Consider the following 16,577-nt stretch of genomic DNA (forward strand, 5'->3'; position numbering starts at 1 on the left):
ATGGGGGTACCTTAATTTTTTTCGGAAAGCAATACTTTCCTTACCTATGTTAATAGGGCAAGGGAAGTAAAAAACGTTTAATACGGTATGGCCCTTACTGGTTTTGTATAAAAACAGATAAAATGAGCATAGCATCAGCTGATGAAAAGCGAAATACGCGTGTTATGAGCGAAAAGCCTGGCGCATAAGACTGTACGCACCAGTCTAGATACAAACATATAGATTTTTGGACGTATGATTTATTGCCGTCCTTATAGATTCTATTGGATTTAACAGATGATGTTTGTCAAATTCTTTTTTGCCGTCCTAATAAATTCTAGCAGATCTTCACCAAACGTCATCTGTTCAATCTGATAGAATTCAAAAGGACGGCAAAGAATCGAACGTCCGAAAAACGATCTGTGTGCAACTGGCTTAAGACTAAGAAAAATGATTTATGCTTTTAGGAAACTTAGAGAATATTTGAACAAGAACGAAATCCTAACAATTTATTACACATTTGTTCAATCAATTATTGAAGGAGGGATCCTGGCTTATGGAGGAGGATTCAGATCTATTTTGAATCCTCTATTCATTACACAAATTCTGATTCTAAAGGCTGCACTTGGGAGGCGTTGAGACTACTCGACTGAGGCGGTTTTCGCGGAGATGGAGGTGCTTGATGTCAGGCAATTATACATTAGAACTTTGGCAACATACATATTCAAAAACTATTCTGACATTATACTATCACTCATAATTATACAACAAGTAGAGTAATACATAACAATATCCAAATGCCAAGGGTAAATAAAACCATCTTCACTACTAATTCATACTACATAGCCCATGTTCTGTTAAAAAACTTACCTATAGCTGTAACAGACTTCATTAACTATAAAATATCTGCATTTAAAATAGCAATTAAAAGGTGGATTCGGGGTATCGGTAGAGGCGAGAGTTGTGAAAGATTGATTACTTCAGAGTTTAGATTCTAGGGCTGGATTCAAATGAGCTAAAAAACTAATAAAATCATAAGACTTTACACATTCTATCACCGGTCACTATTACAAATTTTAATCATTATACTGGCTATTTTTCTGAATCTACTGATTCTCTCTTTTTGAGGTGTGTGTGTGTATGTGCGGGTGCTGGCGTTTTCACGCCTTTGTGGGTGACCTGTTTCTTCGTCTGTTTGTTGGGTTTGGATGGGGGAACGTCACTTATGGGGGGCGGGAAGGGTTTCTTGGGTTTCTAGGGGGTGGCATAGGGATAGGGCGGAAAAATGTAGTTTCTTTCAATTGGGGGGGGGGGGGTTAGTGTCACTATTATTGAAATGTCAACAAGCTTAACCGATCTATGCAAGTACTGCGAAATATACATGTATAAGCCTATTCCTACCTTAGACTCATTCTCGCACACAGGCAGTAATGCCTCTGCGAGAGTAAATATTTCTTAATATATATTTGTATATCTGCTGTCATTTCTGTGGTGCTGACATTGTCTTATCTTTATTGTAGAGTGTATTCTTATTTTATTATGTAGGCTACCACTGTAATTGCTTGTACGACTTATGAAATAAATAACTTTTTGAATTGAATTGACTCATAATGGACTGCAACTCCGGTATTATTTAATAGTCATTAAATTACATTTAGTTCGCGTTACACAAGTAACGGTGGTGAGTTTCATTTTAAAGTGAGATTAACTTTCAACTGTTCCTATCTCAACTGTTCTCTATTCCTCAATCGACCAAAGTTATTTTTTGGCACTCCAAATGACTCAATGACTTACCAATGACTTGGGCTGTGGCCGGCCAATGACCGGACCTCGGGCCGACCTCTGCAGGGCCGAGGGCAAGCCCCTAGGGGCCGGTGGGGCCACCTTTTGAGGGGGCGCTGGGGCAGAAATTTCGTCATCGTACTCGTAGTCTTCACACGACACACTGTAGATAGTGCATGCTGCTACCAGTAATCTAAAACACAATCGATAAAATATAATCAAGTAAATAAATAAAATTTTGAATTAATTTTATTCATTTATTATTCTAATTTTTACAAGAATGAATGAACCAACATTTTCAGGTGAATTTGAACGTAGGCGGTTACCGGTTTCTGTTGGTCAACCATCCAATGAAAGTATCAGAAGTTTTTCAATTATCAGAAAGAAAACTGCATTTGAATTGAATTTTTATCAATTGAATATTAATTGTATGATTTAAAAAAAATAAAATAAATGCTTCATTCAAGCAATAAAAATAAATTGCATTACAATTACATATTAAAGCACAATCGCAAGTAATATAATATTAAATCAAAATAAAATAGGATATAAATAATGGATGATAATAATAATAATGAATGGAAAGTGCTTTTGAAGAAGTATTAATGGTTCATCCCTCTTTAAGCATATAGTCGCTCAACATAATAACAAACTTTATCTTGAACTAAAGTATCTATCAATAAATCAGAACACATTCAGACAAACCAAAACTAACTACAACAAAATAAACTAAAAAATCTTTCAACAAAACTAAAATAAACTGAATCAATTGTGTTCCATTTTTACACTATTTGTTATGAATATTTTACAAAACAAAACAAGAACAATAATATTTTAATCAACAAAGAACTCTTTTAACAAAACTAAATTTACAATCTATTTTGGTAGAAACAAAATCATAGCTACATATATATTTAATCTAATCTTATATATATTAATATCTATATCGGAATATCTAGAATATCTATAATCTTATATCTAATTGATCAAAGTGAATTATAGCAGAGCTACATTATAGCTCTGCTACATAAAATTAAAATCTACTTATAGCAGAGCTATATGTAGCTTAAATTTTATATATCTCGTAGTTCTGCTATAAAGCTACATAGTGTAAACGTAGCTTTACAAGTGTCACACACGTGTTACAAGTGTCACACGCGTGTTATAAGTGGTCACATACGTGTTACAAGTGTCACACGCGTGTTACAAGTGTCACACACGTGTTACAAGTGTCACACGCGTGTTACAAGTGTCACACGCGTGTTACAAGTGGTCACATACGTGTTAAACACATGTCTCACAAGGGTTATAAATGTGTTACAATTTGCGTTGCGCCTGCCAGGCTAAACACAGTATCCTGACAAGCGGCTAAAAGCAGGAAAACGAAAATAGGAGCTCCCCGCGACCTTGGAATAATAATAATATTGTTATTGGTTTGTGATCGTACTATACAGTACCGTACAACTATAGTGATACTATCATCTTTAGAACCGGTTGGGTGGCAAGTGAAAGTACAGACATAACCTAAAACCGAAACTGGTTTCAGTCAGCCACAACCCGTACTTTACATATTATGTATCTGATTCTTAATGTATGGAGACATTATTACGAAGGGTAATCATGGTCTTACAGCGGAGGAGGTGGTCTCATCACTACTTCTTCTAATCCTTATCATTCATTTTTCAAATTCAATTACAAGAGGGGTCCACGTTGTAATGGCAGTGGAGGAAGATGAGAGAACATCGTTGCCGATTCTCTGATACCAACTTAGATTAAACTATTAGGTGTAATTTTGACACCTCTCCACCAATTAAGTCTGTAGGTATCCTATTATATTAAGCGAGCAATTTCTGTATGTCGGTTTATATTTTTATATCTGGTTATTTAAGTTGAACGGATCTCGAAAACGGCTCTAACGATTTTCAGAAATTTGTAGTAGGTTTATGATATAAAAATTCGATTGCACTAGGTCTCATCCTTGGGAAAACTCGCTGAACGACATTAAAATGATAATTCATCCTTGGCTGAAACAGCTGAGACTTTCGTCGTCTGTGGATAGTAAAAAGTGAACGAGTGATTCTGTAGAAAATCAAAATATCGCATCCCCGAAATTCATAAGCTGACGTATAGTAGTCAGCTGTGAAATATGAACACGATCATTTTGGAGAATTGTGTTCAGTTTATCAATAAATGAAAATAACGAGCGAAGCTCGGTGCCCCGATATTAATTATAATTTATGGAAATGTTGCCCCAAAGACAAAGTAGTACTTCGGCTACAGTGAGGTCTACGTTAAAATGGTTGTGGAGGAAAATAGGAGAGCATCGGTGCCGATTCTCTGCCCTGTCACTGTATTATATAGATAGCTAATACTAATATATGTGATGAAATATTAACTAATCATTTTCGTTCAAAATTATATATTATTCACCAAGAAAACATTTTTTTGGATGACTAAATAATGAATTTTTACAATTGAGATAAAATATTTTGTTAATTAATTATATTAATTTCAGCATTTTTAGAAAATGATCTGGCTACGTTGCGGAGGTAGTTAACAACATTTTTAATCTCAATTATGAAGATTCATTAAATCATATAAAAATATTTTCTCGACTAATAAAATATAATTGATTATTATTAACAAGTATACATCAAGTATATATTATTAATTCAGTATACCGGAATCAGCCAACTTCTATACACAGTGGCAAGATAGAAACGGCAAAACTGTTCTCCTTTCCTTCTTCACAGCCATTATAACGTGGAGCTCGCTATAGTTCAGGAAGAATATTATGCATTATCAAATTCAAGAGGAAAAAGGAACACTTGGAGTGCTTTTTGTAGCAAAAAAACAAATACAGGTTGTAACGGAGCTCATGTTATATGGAGACACAGCTTATGAAGGAGAACTATTCAAAAAAAGCAAATCTAACGGATTGGATGCAGTTATACAGTAATGTAATTGGCTTTATGGGCGTTGTCGTTCTATTGAACTTCAATTATTATGTTATTCTACGGTTGTAATTTCAATTTCCTATTTCACTTTTACAGTAGGTAAGTTTGTGGAGTAGAATAAAGCAGGAAGGAGAAGGACGAAGAAGAAGAAGGAGAAGAAGCAGAAGCAGAAGGGCGAAGAAGAAGCAGTTGAGAATAATATGAAGAGTAAAATGAGAAATAATAAAACATATAAAAGAAGAGTGGACTGGATTCGCAAACAACAGAGATAGTGTAAAGTGAAAATATAATTCCCTTAAAAATGCTAATGGTATTATTGACCGAGCGAAGTGAGGTCTAAGATTCAAGTCGACGATTTTGCATTTCTCTTTATTTATGTTTGTATTTATGTTCCGCATTTACGGCGAAACGCGGCAATAGATTTTCATGAAATTTGACAGGTATGTTCCTTTTTGAATTTCGCGTCGACGTATAATATATATGAGGTTTTTTGAAATTTTGCATTTAAAGGATAATACAAAAGGAAAAGGAGTCTCCTTCGAACGCCAATATTACTGTAAAAATCAGACTATAGAATTATTCATCAAAAATCAGCTGTCTAGTAGGCAGACTATAATACTACCCGTTCAAAAACATCGAACATTCTTGAAAATGTATCTTTCCATGAGCTGAGGCCATGATTCAAGTTTGGAGTTATTGATAGAAAACATTTTGTTAATTAATTATATTAATTTCAACATTTTTAGAAAATGATCTGGCTACGTTGCGGAGGTAGTTAACAACATTTTTAATCTCAATTATGAAGATTCATTAAATCATAAAAAATATTTTCTCGACTAATAAATATAATTGATTATTATTAACAAGTATACATCAAGTATATATTATTAATTCAGTATACCGGAATCAGCCAACTTCTATACACAGTGGCAAGATAGAAACGGCAAAACTGTTCTCCTTTCCTTCTTCACAGCCATTATAACGTGGACCTCGCTATAGTTCAGGAAGAATATTATGAATTATCAAATTCAAGAGGAAAAAGGAACACTTGGCGTGCTTTTTGTAGCAAAAAAACAAATACAGGTTGTAACGGAGCTCATGTTATATGGAGACACAGCTTATGAAGGAGAACTATTCAAAAAAAGCAAATCTAACGGATTGGATGCAGTTATACAGTAATGTAATTGGCTTTATGGGCGTTGTCGTTCTATTGAACTTCAATTATTATGTTATTCTACGGTTGTAATTTCAATTTCCTATTTCACTTTTACAGTAGGTAAGTTTGTGGAGTGAAGGACGAAGAAGAAGAAGAAGGAGAAGGAGAAGAAGCAGAAGCAGAAGGGCGAAGAAGAAGCAGTTGAGAATAATATGAAGAGTAAAATGAGAAATAATAGAACATATAAAAGAAGAGTGGACTGGATTCGCAAACAACAGAGATAGTGTAAAGTGAAAATATAATTCCCTTAAAAATGCTAATGGTATTATTGACCGAGCGAAGTGAGGTCTAAGATTCAAGTCGACGATTTTGCATTTCTCTTTATTTATGTTTGTATTTATGTTCCGCATTTACGGCGAAACGCGGCAATAGATTTTCATGAAATTTGACAGGTATGTTCCTTTTTGAATTTCGCGTCGACGTATAATATATATGAGGTTTTTTGAAATTTTGCATTTAAAGGATAATACAAAAGGAAAAGGAGTCTCCTTCGAACGCCAATATTACTGTAAAAATCAGACTATAGAATTATTCATCAAAAATCAGCTGTCTAGTAGGCAGACTATAATACTACCCGTTCAAAAACATCGAACATTCTTGAAAATGTATCTTTCCATGAGCTGAGGCCATGATTCAAGTTTGGAGTTATTGATAGAAAACATTTTTTTTACATTTTTCATTTTGAATCTGATGATTCAGTCAAGTTGACAACTTTTTATTAATAACTCATGTTATCAACTCCGGTGTAAACGCAACTCAACATGATGTTATTGACTTTTGTAATTAAAATTGCAACAAATATTATAGAAAAGAAATTTATTTCTAAAATCATGAAAAGTGATAAATGAAGTTTGCAGGAAATCATTTTGTTAATTTCATCACACAGATTTTTCGCCGAAACGACAACACAGAATGTTCTCTGATGGGTTGATTGGATTGGCGTATCGACGGCAGCCAGACCTGATAACAGCGCTCACACTCACATTCCGGGACGACACGTCACGGTACGATAGGACAGAAAGCTCTATGTTTATTTAGGTTTTTTCTACACATTTTAAATTGATAAATTATTTCTTTTTGAGAAAACATAACAACAGGTCTACTGTAACTTACATTGCGCGAGGTCTACTGTTCACAGAACTACTAGTTTATACTCACTTGGCCTGACTGAGTAGGAATAGTCCAATTGGAACTCATGGGATTTATATTTTCACTGTACCGGTGACTTTCACTGACACTGACATGTGGGAATCCATCTTTATGCATTGAATGTCGCAACTGACCGCTGATTCTATAGTGAGGTACACGTTATGAAGGCAGTATATGACAAACATTGGTGTTGCTATCATTGTCTATCATTCGATAAAGCAGATAGCGCTATCCTTTTCTAGCTCCACAACGTTAACAGATTGTTTTCAACAATGTAGAAATATTGACAAAATATTACAACTCAATTATGAAAATGTATTATTCAATCATTGAAAAATAAAAAATACTTGACTAATAAAATAATGTCGGGGACCGAGCTTTGCTCTGGAGTACAAAAGCATAAAAAAAATTATTACGAAAGAAGAAATTATAATAATATTCATACAGAAATGTTCTATCTAGTCACAGTGAATTGAAATTAATTCCCAGAGGAATGCAAAAATTTCCCTCACAAAGGCCCGGTTGCACAAAAGCCAGTTGAATTTTAATCCTGGATAATTTCACGTGAATCAAATCAGAGAAGACCATTTCAAAAAGATGGATCTACTGGAATTAATCAGGATTGAAAATAACCCGGCTTTTTTGCAACCGGCACTAAGTAGCCTACCTGATTGAATCATTACAAAAGTTCAACAGCTGAGTCATAATTTTGACACAGTCCCACACACATGAACTCGCTCACTCACTTCCATCACCAACAGACGACGAAATAATTATTATCAGCTGTTTTTCCAAGGATGAATAATAATTATCCTTTTGATGTCCTTCAGCGAGTTTTCCCAGGGATGAGACCTAGTGCAATCGAATTTCTATATTATAAATTTACTATGTTCTGAATTTCGTGAGAATCGTTAGAGCCGTTTTCGAGATCCGGTGAAATACAAACATATAAACAGAAATTGCTCTTTTAATAGTATAGGATAATTGATTATTTTTGACAAGAATTAACAGTTAGTATTACATCGGATATCCTCTATAGAAGGCAGTGGCAAGGCTAAGAATCGGCAACGCTGCTCTCCCATCCTTCTCCACTGCCATTATAATTGCTTTACAGAATAAGGGTTGCATAACCTGGAAAAAGGTTCAGCTATAGGACTATTATTGGCTATTGGGTGAAAAAAACTGTAACATAGATAAAACGGTTCATCAACATTGAAGGTCATGCGCAGAAGAATACGAAGAATAAAAAGAAGAAGAAGAAGAAGAAGAAGAAGAAGAAGAAGAAGAAGAAGAAGTCCTTGTCCTTGCTTCGAACCTTGTCCTGCTATGTCTCCCCAAGTCCCCATATTGGTGTACAATTATTATAGAATATATAACTAATCTATAGCTATATAGAAGCTTGTGCTTATGCGAGGTTCATGTTATAATGGCAGTGGAAAAAGATAGAACAGCGTTGCCGATTCTCTGCCTTGCCACTGCCTTCCATACAGGATACAGTTTTATCTCATGTGATATTAACTGTTCATTCTTGTTTAGAATGATCAGTTAAGGTGCGTACGGATATACGCGCCGCGAACATGAGCAATTCACTTTTAATCAGCTGACTATATCTGTATTTTTACAGAAAAGGTAAGAAAGATACAGATATAAAAAGCTTGGCATCAGCTGATTAAAAGTGAATTGCTGATGTTCGCGGCGCGTGAATCTGTACGCACCTTAACATGGACCTCATTATACAAAGATGCTATAGTGGATCAAGAGAATCTTCTGTATAATCCATGCTCCATGCAGTTATTATTATATTAGGGGTTTTGATATGATGGGGCCTGTCTGTCAACAAGGTGTAAACGTTATTTCTGTGATATTCGTTGAAAATATTTCATAAAATTTGACGAAAAATTGACATTTTCGGAGCACGGGTTACCTGCTAGTCTATAATATAATACAGGAAGGAATCAGCTTATACACGTACGGGATAGGAAATTCACGAATCATCATCACGTCTCAACTACTCAACTGATTAACTTGAAATTCTGCTTGTGAATTATTAATTTACTGAGGATGGTTATGAGCCTAATTGAAATACTCAAAGATTTCTGTAGGTCAAGTTTTTATTGGACCCTTGCGCAGCACGGGTTACCTGCAATACACACAACAGTCTTGAGGAGACGCCAAAACGTTCAAAGTAGGTACCGTACTTGTTAGGGGACATTCCTTCTGTATTAATTGTATGCTGGCATCTAGAGACAAGGTAAGCAGGATATGATACAAATTCGTTCAGATTGAAGGCTGAAGAACTGGAATCGGCTGAAGTCAACTCACAGAGGAAAAGTGCAGCAAATAACCTAAGATAATCGGTAGAATTTGATGATAATTGAGTCCTTCCAATAAAGTGTACCTTCAATTTTAATGATAGCACCAACTGCACCCTTTAGCTTCCGTTCATTTTTTATAGAGAGGTCCACGTTGTAATGGCAGTATTTGGCTGACATTGGTGTTGCTATCCTAGTCTATTAATCAACATAGAAGATAGTGCTTTCCTTCTCTAGCTCTGCAAAGTTGCCAAATCGTTTTTTAACATTGTAGAATAATGTAATTAACAAAATGGTCAATCTCAATTATAAAAAATTATTGTTCAATCATTAGAAATACATTTTCTATACGATTAAGATAAATAATTGATGATTTTCAGCAAGAATGAACAGTTTAGGCTGTGCAAAGGCTAATAATAAACTTTCTACTCGTGATATTTTTCAAAGTTTTTCGATTTGTATATCATCAAGCTATCAAAATAAAAAAGTTTTCTTAGGAAAACATTTTTTTCCTATCATTACTTTCTGAGAAATGAGCGCCTGAAGTTTGAAATTTTGGGACAACACTTCAAATTCGGTAAGATATAAATCCATGCGATTTAGAGGATGGATTCTTCATGGTATTGTTGATCTAGTAAAACAAACATTTTCTGAAAATATCAATGTTTGGAAAAGTTATTCAATTTACCAAAAATAAAAGTTAATTTTAGTAAATTCTGTCCCAAAAATTTAAACTTTAGGCGCTCATATCTCAAAAAGTAATGATCAGAAAAAACTGAGAAAACTTTCTCATTTTGATAGCTTGATGATATACAAATCGAAAAACTTTGAAAAATATCACGAGTAGAAAGTTTATTTTTAGCCTTTGCACAGCCTTAATATTATATCAGATATACCGGTATCAGTTATCCTCTATAGAAGGCACTGACAAGGCAGAGAATCAGAAACGCTGTTCTGCTATCTTTCACTACTGCCATTATAACGTGAACCTCACTATAGCTGAACTACTGCTATGTCTTTATGGACAACATTTCCAATATAATCAGACCTGCAGATTTAATTGGCGGGGAAGTGACAAAATTACGCCTAATAGTATAATATTTCATAACACTATAAGGCTCGGCTCTACGTCCATTAAATTTAACCGTGATTATCTTCAGATTAGTGACGTCCTTCACTTCTCTCTTTAGCTCTTGTGGATTTAGTTTTGTTTTGTTAGGCTGGACCACTAACATTATGAACAAGTCGTCATAGATGAATCATTCTGCTTGCTGCTTTTTGTGTTTGATGTGTATTTTTGTTCTTGACCTGTCTTATGACAGTTTTTTATGTTCTTGACTTGTTCACTTGTGGCCATACTTATGACCACGCCATGAACAGAAACTCATTATTATTATTATTATCATACAGTGTTGTGTCATCACAGCAAAAGGTTTCGAACAAACTTTATTCAGGTTAGGTTTTTGTATCTTCGATTTGTTATTGTTTTATTGTTAATTTTTCCTTTGCTGCTCTATTTGAAGTTTAATTATTTTTTGCATCACTATGATTAGGCTAGTAATTTCCCAGTAAGTTTATAGTTTGTTATTGGTTGTTTATTTCATGTTAGAAGCTGCTGTCAATCAGAGCTGTTTTTTGTTCAATGCCTCTCGCCAATGACAAAACACGCATGATGACCATGTGTGTACACACATGTTCATCATGCATGTCCTGTCTTCAGTGGCCATCCTAGGATTACATTATTTTTAATCACAGTTGCATTTGACATCCGTAAGTAAGATCGTGAGTTTGCAAATTCGAGACGTGTTTCAAGGCACTGGGACCATATATTAAGCTCAATGTCAGTTTTTACACAAATCGATTGTCGGCCAACACTCAGAATATTGTTATTTTAGGGTGTGACCATATTAGGTCGAAGAACAGTTTTGAGATTTAGACGACAACTGGTAGATAAGTGTAAGATTAATAGATCGATTTTACATTACTAAACCTACAGAAAGTAGGCTACTAAGTCCATGAACAAACATCATAATTTCACAAAAAAAGTTTATTAAAAGAACAGATAGACACGAAATGGATACATATATATCGGAATGTGTTAAAGTAGAATTTGAGTTGGCATATAATATGGACCTCATTTAACATCTGGTATGTTTTAAAGGGATACTATAATAATTGAACAAAAGAGCAGTGATTTATAGTTTATAACAACTCAAATACTATAGGCTAGTTTAGTCTATGAGAAGCTCAACAGTTTTGTTCAGGCGTAGAAGTAGAACCGAGTGCCATATTTTGTTGGTTGTCTTGGGTAGTCATCGGGCAAATCATCCGGTGTATCGGAAAACACCTGGATCTGTTCAGGGGGCGGCTTCGGTCTTTCAGCTTTATGAATTTTTGGTCTAGAAAAGTACCCAAAATCGGGTCGCTCAATGTTCAACTCATCTAGCATACATTTGTCGAATGTGGTCTGGGTTTTGCGACAAACACTGAAGTCATAATCAGCACTGGACCTATCAATACAGTGGTAGTAGTTTTCGAATTCATTGCGACAATGTCTCTTCACCTTACGAAAGAAATCAAGTGTACATGAAGTAACAGCTTTACCTTCGGATATGCATTTACGGGGATCATCCAGTTCGTTGCGACAAAGCATGAATTCGTCGTTGGGCCATTCGCAATATTTGCCCAAATGAAATGCAGCTGCTCGCAATGGAACCCCACTCAATTTTACTTCATCAACTGTAAGTTCTTCGATTGAAGGTAAACTAATATCTGCGGTAACCGCCATTACTACAAGAGAAGTATAACTCAGCCCGAACAGTACAAAACTTTTAACAAATAAATTTGATGATTTCAAGAAACAAACCTAAAATCCGGAACAAATAAATTCAAGTCAGCTGTGAGTGACGCTGAGAGCTGTGAAGCTGTGATTGAACTTTGAGGTTACGGTTAGGTCAATAATCGATTTATTTTCAAAATCAAAAATGGTCGATTCAATTTGTCGACTATCGTCTAGTAAGGAGCGAAATAATATGAAATTCAAAAACACGGTAAACGAAAATTCATGGAAATAGAAATATTTTATTTCTAATATTCAGTATTATAGAAGTTAGCCCTAATATTGGCAAAAAATAATCATAAAGGTCATTTTAAAATACCACCTGATAATTTTCTCCGCATAAAATATTTTTAAAGAATGAAAAGCACAGATTTATAACAGTTCTTGTAAACTGTTCTAAAATTTGCACAACTATCAATAAAAATTAAAAAAAAAAAAACAGCAATTCTATTAAAATTACACAAATCACAGATAAATATGATTTCATATTTATTTATATGATTTCATATTTATGTATTATTTTACAAAGGCGACTTTCTAGAAGTATTTCAAGCCTAGGTGATGATGATGGGATGAATGATAATACAATGAAGGTAGAGTTATGAATGAATAAAAATGATAGGTTATGCTATCCACTTGAATTGATAAAATATAACACAATACAGCCTTACGGTACTAAAAACAGAACACACTTCAATTTCATATAAATTAAACATGATTATTTAGAACACTATTGGCCGGTTGCACAAAAGTCTGTTAAATTTTAATTATGATTAAATGCCAGGAGAACTATCGGAGGAGGCTCTTTTGAATAGAGTCTTTCTCTGTTTGGTTGTGACATTTAATCACGGTTTAAATTTAAGAGACTTTTGTGCAACTGGGCTTTTATAGGTACTAAATTACCTATACAAATATACACAGTGTAAAACGATATTATACATGGTATTCTTTAAGAATTAAATAGACAATACACAATCAATCATAGCAAACTTAAACAAAAACACACCTGGTAATATTGTAGACTAGGCTAATACTTTTTCAAAATAAATTAAAGCTACCTACTAAATCCGTAGTATTGAATCAATTTACATGCATTTTTGGCCGCATGTTTCAAGTTCCTATATACCTGGTTTTTGTTTGAATAGTGAGGAATTTAATAGAAAACGTACGGACGAAAACGTTTCACTATTTTTCTATAAACCTGGAGTTTCCATACATGAATAGAATAATCAAGTAACGAATTTGATATCGCTCTTTCAAGTTCAATATATTTGAAAATCGGGTCAAAACACAGTACCACTATATCTGGCGTTAGGAAGACTTATTTCATTTCAGTTCTTCTTTCTATTGTAGAATTTTGAATAAATTAACTCAAGTTGATTGCTAGAGTATTAAGCCGACTTCAAATTTGAACAAAGCTAGTGGCGCTGGCGCCTGGTGGGTTCAGCCCAGTCAATACATTATTTCGCATAATTATTCAATAGGTATAACTGCAATAATAATTCGGAAAGTGCAGGTCCATAACTCATCTTGTGTACGGTGCTTTTTGATTACTATTGCCTCCAGATTATGAACATAGTGGAAGAAAGAGAGAGAGAGTTTGTGAGATAGATGGAGTGAGAGAGAGCAATCAGCATTCCTATGCTAATGAGCAGAAGGTATGCGCAATGAACATTATTGAACAACAGTAATCGTGAGTTTAAAGTGAAGGGTGGTTGGCTGGCATATTATACTGCACTGACATTATACTGTATTTCGCGGTGCGCGCGCACATTATATACTGTACTCAATAATGTAATGGAGAAATAAGCCAGCAGCATGGCTTGCATCTCAGGCCTGGCCTTTCCAATGTGTTATTGCCAAATAATAATAGCCGACTAACCGATAATAGCAAATCGTGATCATCGCCGCAAAACAAAGAATAAATCGATGATGAGACTAAATCTTAAAATTCACATTTATTCCACACACATACTTACATTCACAAAAATCAAAATAAAAGTTCCAGCCTCACAATACAATTAAAAATTAAAAGTTTATCAGAGATTGACAATGGTGTAACAACCGAAACCGGTCTAATAAATCTGTGTTTTGACAATTTCTTAGTCTTTTTATTTAATCCTATTAGCCTATATTAGGCGAGCAATTTCTGTATTTTTATATCTGGTTATTTATTCAACGGATCTCGAAAACGGCTCTAACGATTTTCACGAAATTTAGAACATAGTAGGTTTATGATATAAAAATTCGATTTCACTAGGTCTCATCCCTGGGAAAACAAGCTGAAGGAACATGAAAAGGATAATTCATCCTTGGAAAAACAGATGATAATTTTGTCGTCTGTCGATAACAGAAGATGCGTGTGCCTGTGTGGGAGATCAGCTGTGTAATCAATTAGCTTACCGTATCTCAAGAGAAATCTAGAAATTTTAATTGACTCGATCAAAATAATCTGATTTGTTGACTTGAGATGGTATATATCTTAATATTCAAATTTGATCATTATTTTACAGTTCTAGGTGATAAGTGAATGTTATTCAATTTGGTATAAATAGCCTCTACCTGCACTGTATTATCATCCCATCATCATCATCATCACCTAGGCTTAAAATACTTCTACAAAGTCGCCTTTGTAAAATAGTATTTAATAAAATATGTAAACAATCTAAATTAGAACTTTTATGTTTTCAAATATTTGAACTGAAAATTTGACCTGAATTCAAGATTATGGAACATAACCTACTTTTTAGAATATTTATAATGTATAAATCAAAATTCGAGGAAGAAACAGTTTTGGGCTGTGCCTGTTAGTCCTTCCCCAATCATTTTAAAGAATTGAGTTCTGTTTATCAATAAATAAATAACGATCAAAGCTTGGTGCACCAATATTATGAATAATTACCACAATTTCAACTTCTCAAGTACACAAAAAGGGCAATTAAGAATTAACAATATACGGTAGTATAAGTGAAAAACCACTGACATAAGATAAATCTTGTCCGCCAGTGGGAGTAGGAGAAAATATACGATTATCATACACTAGCTTCATCCGAATTGATGTAGAACAGAAGCAGATCTATAGAGAAATGGAGATCAATTTCATTATAAATAAAAATATATATCTAAGTACCTACCCTTTTTAAAATTGTCTATTCACAACATGTTTCGGCCATTATCAAGTGATTGGAAAATAAATAAAGTGACTTGATAATGGCATCATGTAGCCAAAACATGTGAGTAAATCATTTTTAAAAAGGGTACTTGGATTTCTATTTTTATTTATATTCTAGAGTAGCCTCAACGGAAAAAAATACAATTGATTTGATTGTATGGTGAGAGATGATATGTATATGATGATAAATGAGAGATGAAAGTATATTTCTCCATAGTTGAAAAAATAAATTTCTCCATAATTGGAGAAATAAGACGTTGATGTTGTCAATATTGTTCAACATCATCAATTCAAGTTACAGAACCAGGTTTCATGGCAACACCTACCACATCTTTAGTTCTGTGTTTTTTCAACATAATTAATTTAAAAATAATTATCAAGATTGATATTAGATTTTTGACCGAACCTAGTGTAGTCAATTTTTTAACTCGGATTTTCTTTTGTCGCCTGTATCATAGAGAAACAATAGCGTAAGTAGATATCCCATGGTATAGGGCGTTTATGTCGCAACTTTTACTGTTATCCCAAGCCGATAGTTCACATAGTTATTTCATATGCAGCTGTGTGACGCTGGTAATCTCTCAAATTGTGCCGTTCCTACACTATCACTCTAACAAAAAAGTGAAAATTGACAGTAATCGACAGTAATAGGCTTGAGATAACAGTAAAAGTTGCGACATAAATTCCCTATACCATGGGATATCTACTTACGCTATTTTTACTCTATGCCTGTATGTAACGCAATTACGGCCAAATGCGTTGATAGAATTCGATGAGATTTGGCAGGAATATTCTTTTTTCAACTGCGCGTCGATTTCAAGTATAATAATTATGGAAAGAAAATGGATTCCTCTATACTCCGATATCACTATCATATATATACTCTGAAGATAGGATTAATCAGACTATAGAATTATTCTTAATCAATCAGCTGACAGATGTCTGGAGAAGCCGTGTCTATTTCTTTAAGGTCTATAATAGTTTTAATCAAAGACCTTAAAGAGGTATGCATCTTCAAGATCTTTGGTTTCAATATTTTGTTTTGCAGTCACGGTATTATTATGCGTGTCCATCAGTATCAATATTCTCACATTTGAAAAAATAATTTAATAGGTGATAAAAAATAATAATGAACTAAATAATGCTGAAGAAATTATAATATTTCTGATTG

At 34.0% G+C, this 16,577-nt stretch overlaps 2 protein-coding genes across 3 annotated transcripts in view; both read right to left on the reverse strand.

Annotated features, from left to right (window-relative positions):
- The window catches only part of LOC111048166, a 50,689-nt gene that overhangs the window by 15,150 nt on the left and 18,962 nt on the right, over positions 1-16,577 (reverse strand). The window contains exons 1-2 of one of the 2 annotated variants that reach the window (XM_039422567.1): positions 12,000-12,275; positions 1,774-1,954 (exon numbers count right to left, since the gene is read on the reverse strand). In XM_039422567.1, the coding sequence (XP_039278501.1) occupies positions 1,774-1,954; positions 12,000-12,013 (195 nt within the window). In that variant the 5' untranslated portion in view covers positions 12,014-12,275. Of the gene's footprint in view, positions 1-1,773; positions 1,955-11,999; positions 12,276-16,577 lie in introns of those variants that run through there. The other variant, XM_039422566.1, reaches the window with a different exon arrangement.
- LOC111048167 (NADH dehydrogenase [ubiquinone] 1 alpha subcomplex subunit 8) lies at positions 11,425-12,370 on the reverse strand. The gene has a single exon (XM_022334032.2). The coding sequence runs from the start codon at positions 12,181-12,183 to the stop codon at positions 11,656-11,658; it is 528 nt and encodes a 175-aa protein (XP_022189724.1). The 5' UTR covers positions 12,184-12,370; the 3' UTR covers positions 11,425-11,655.

This window comes from Nilaparvata lugens, chromosome 3 (assembly GCF_014356525.2).
Source record: "Nilaparvata lugens isolate BPH chromosome 3, ASM1435652v1, whole genome shotgun sequence".
In the NCBI taxonomy this organism is placed as follows: domain Eukaryota; kingdom Metazoa; phylum Arthropoda; class Insecta; order Hemiptera; family Delphacidae; genus Nilaparvata; species Nilaparvata lugens.

What these genes read in the sequence shown, in the direction of transcription:
- LOC111048167 (XM_022334032.2), bottom strand. Translation starts at nt 12,183, where the DNA reads ATGGCGGTTACCGCAGATATTAGTTTACCTTCAATCGAAGAACTTACA.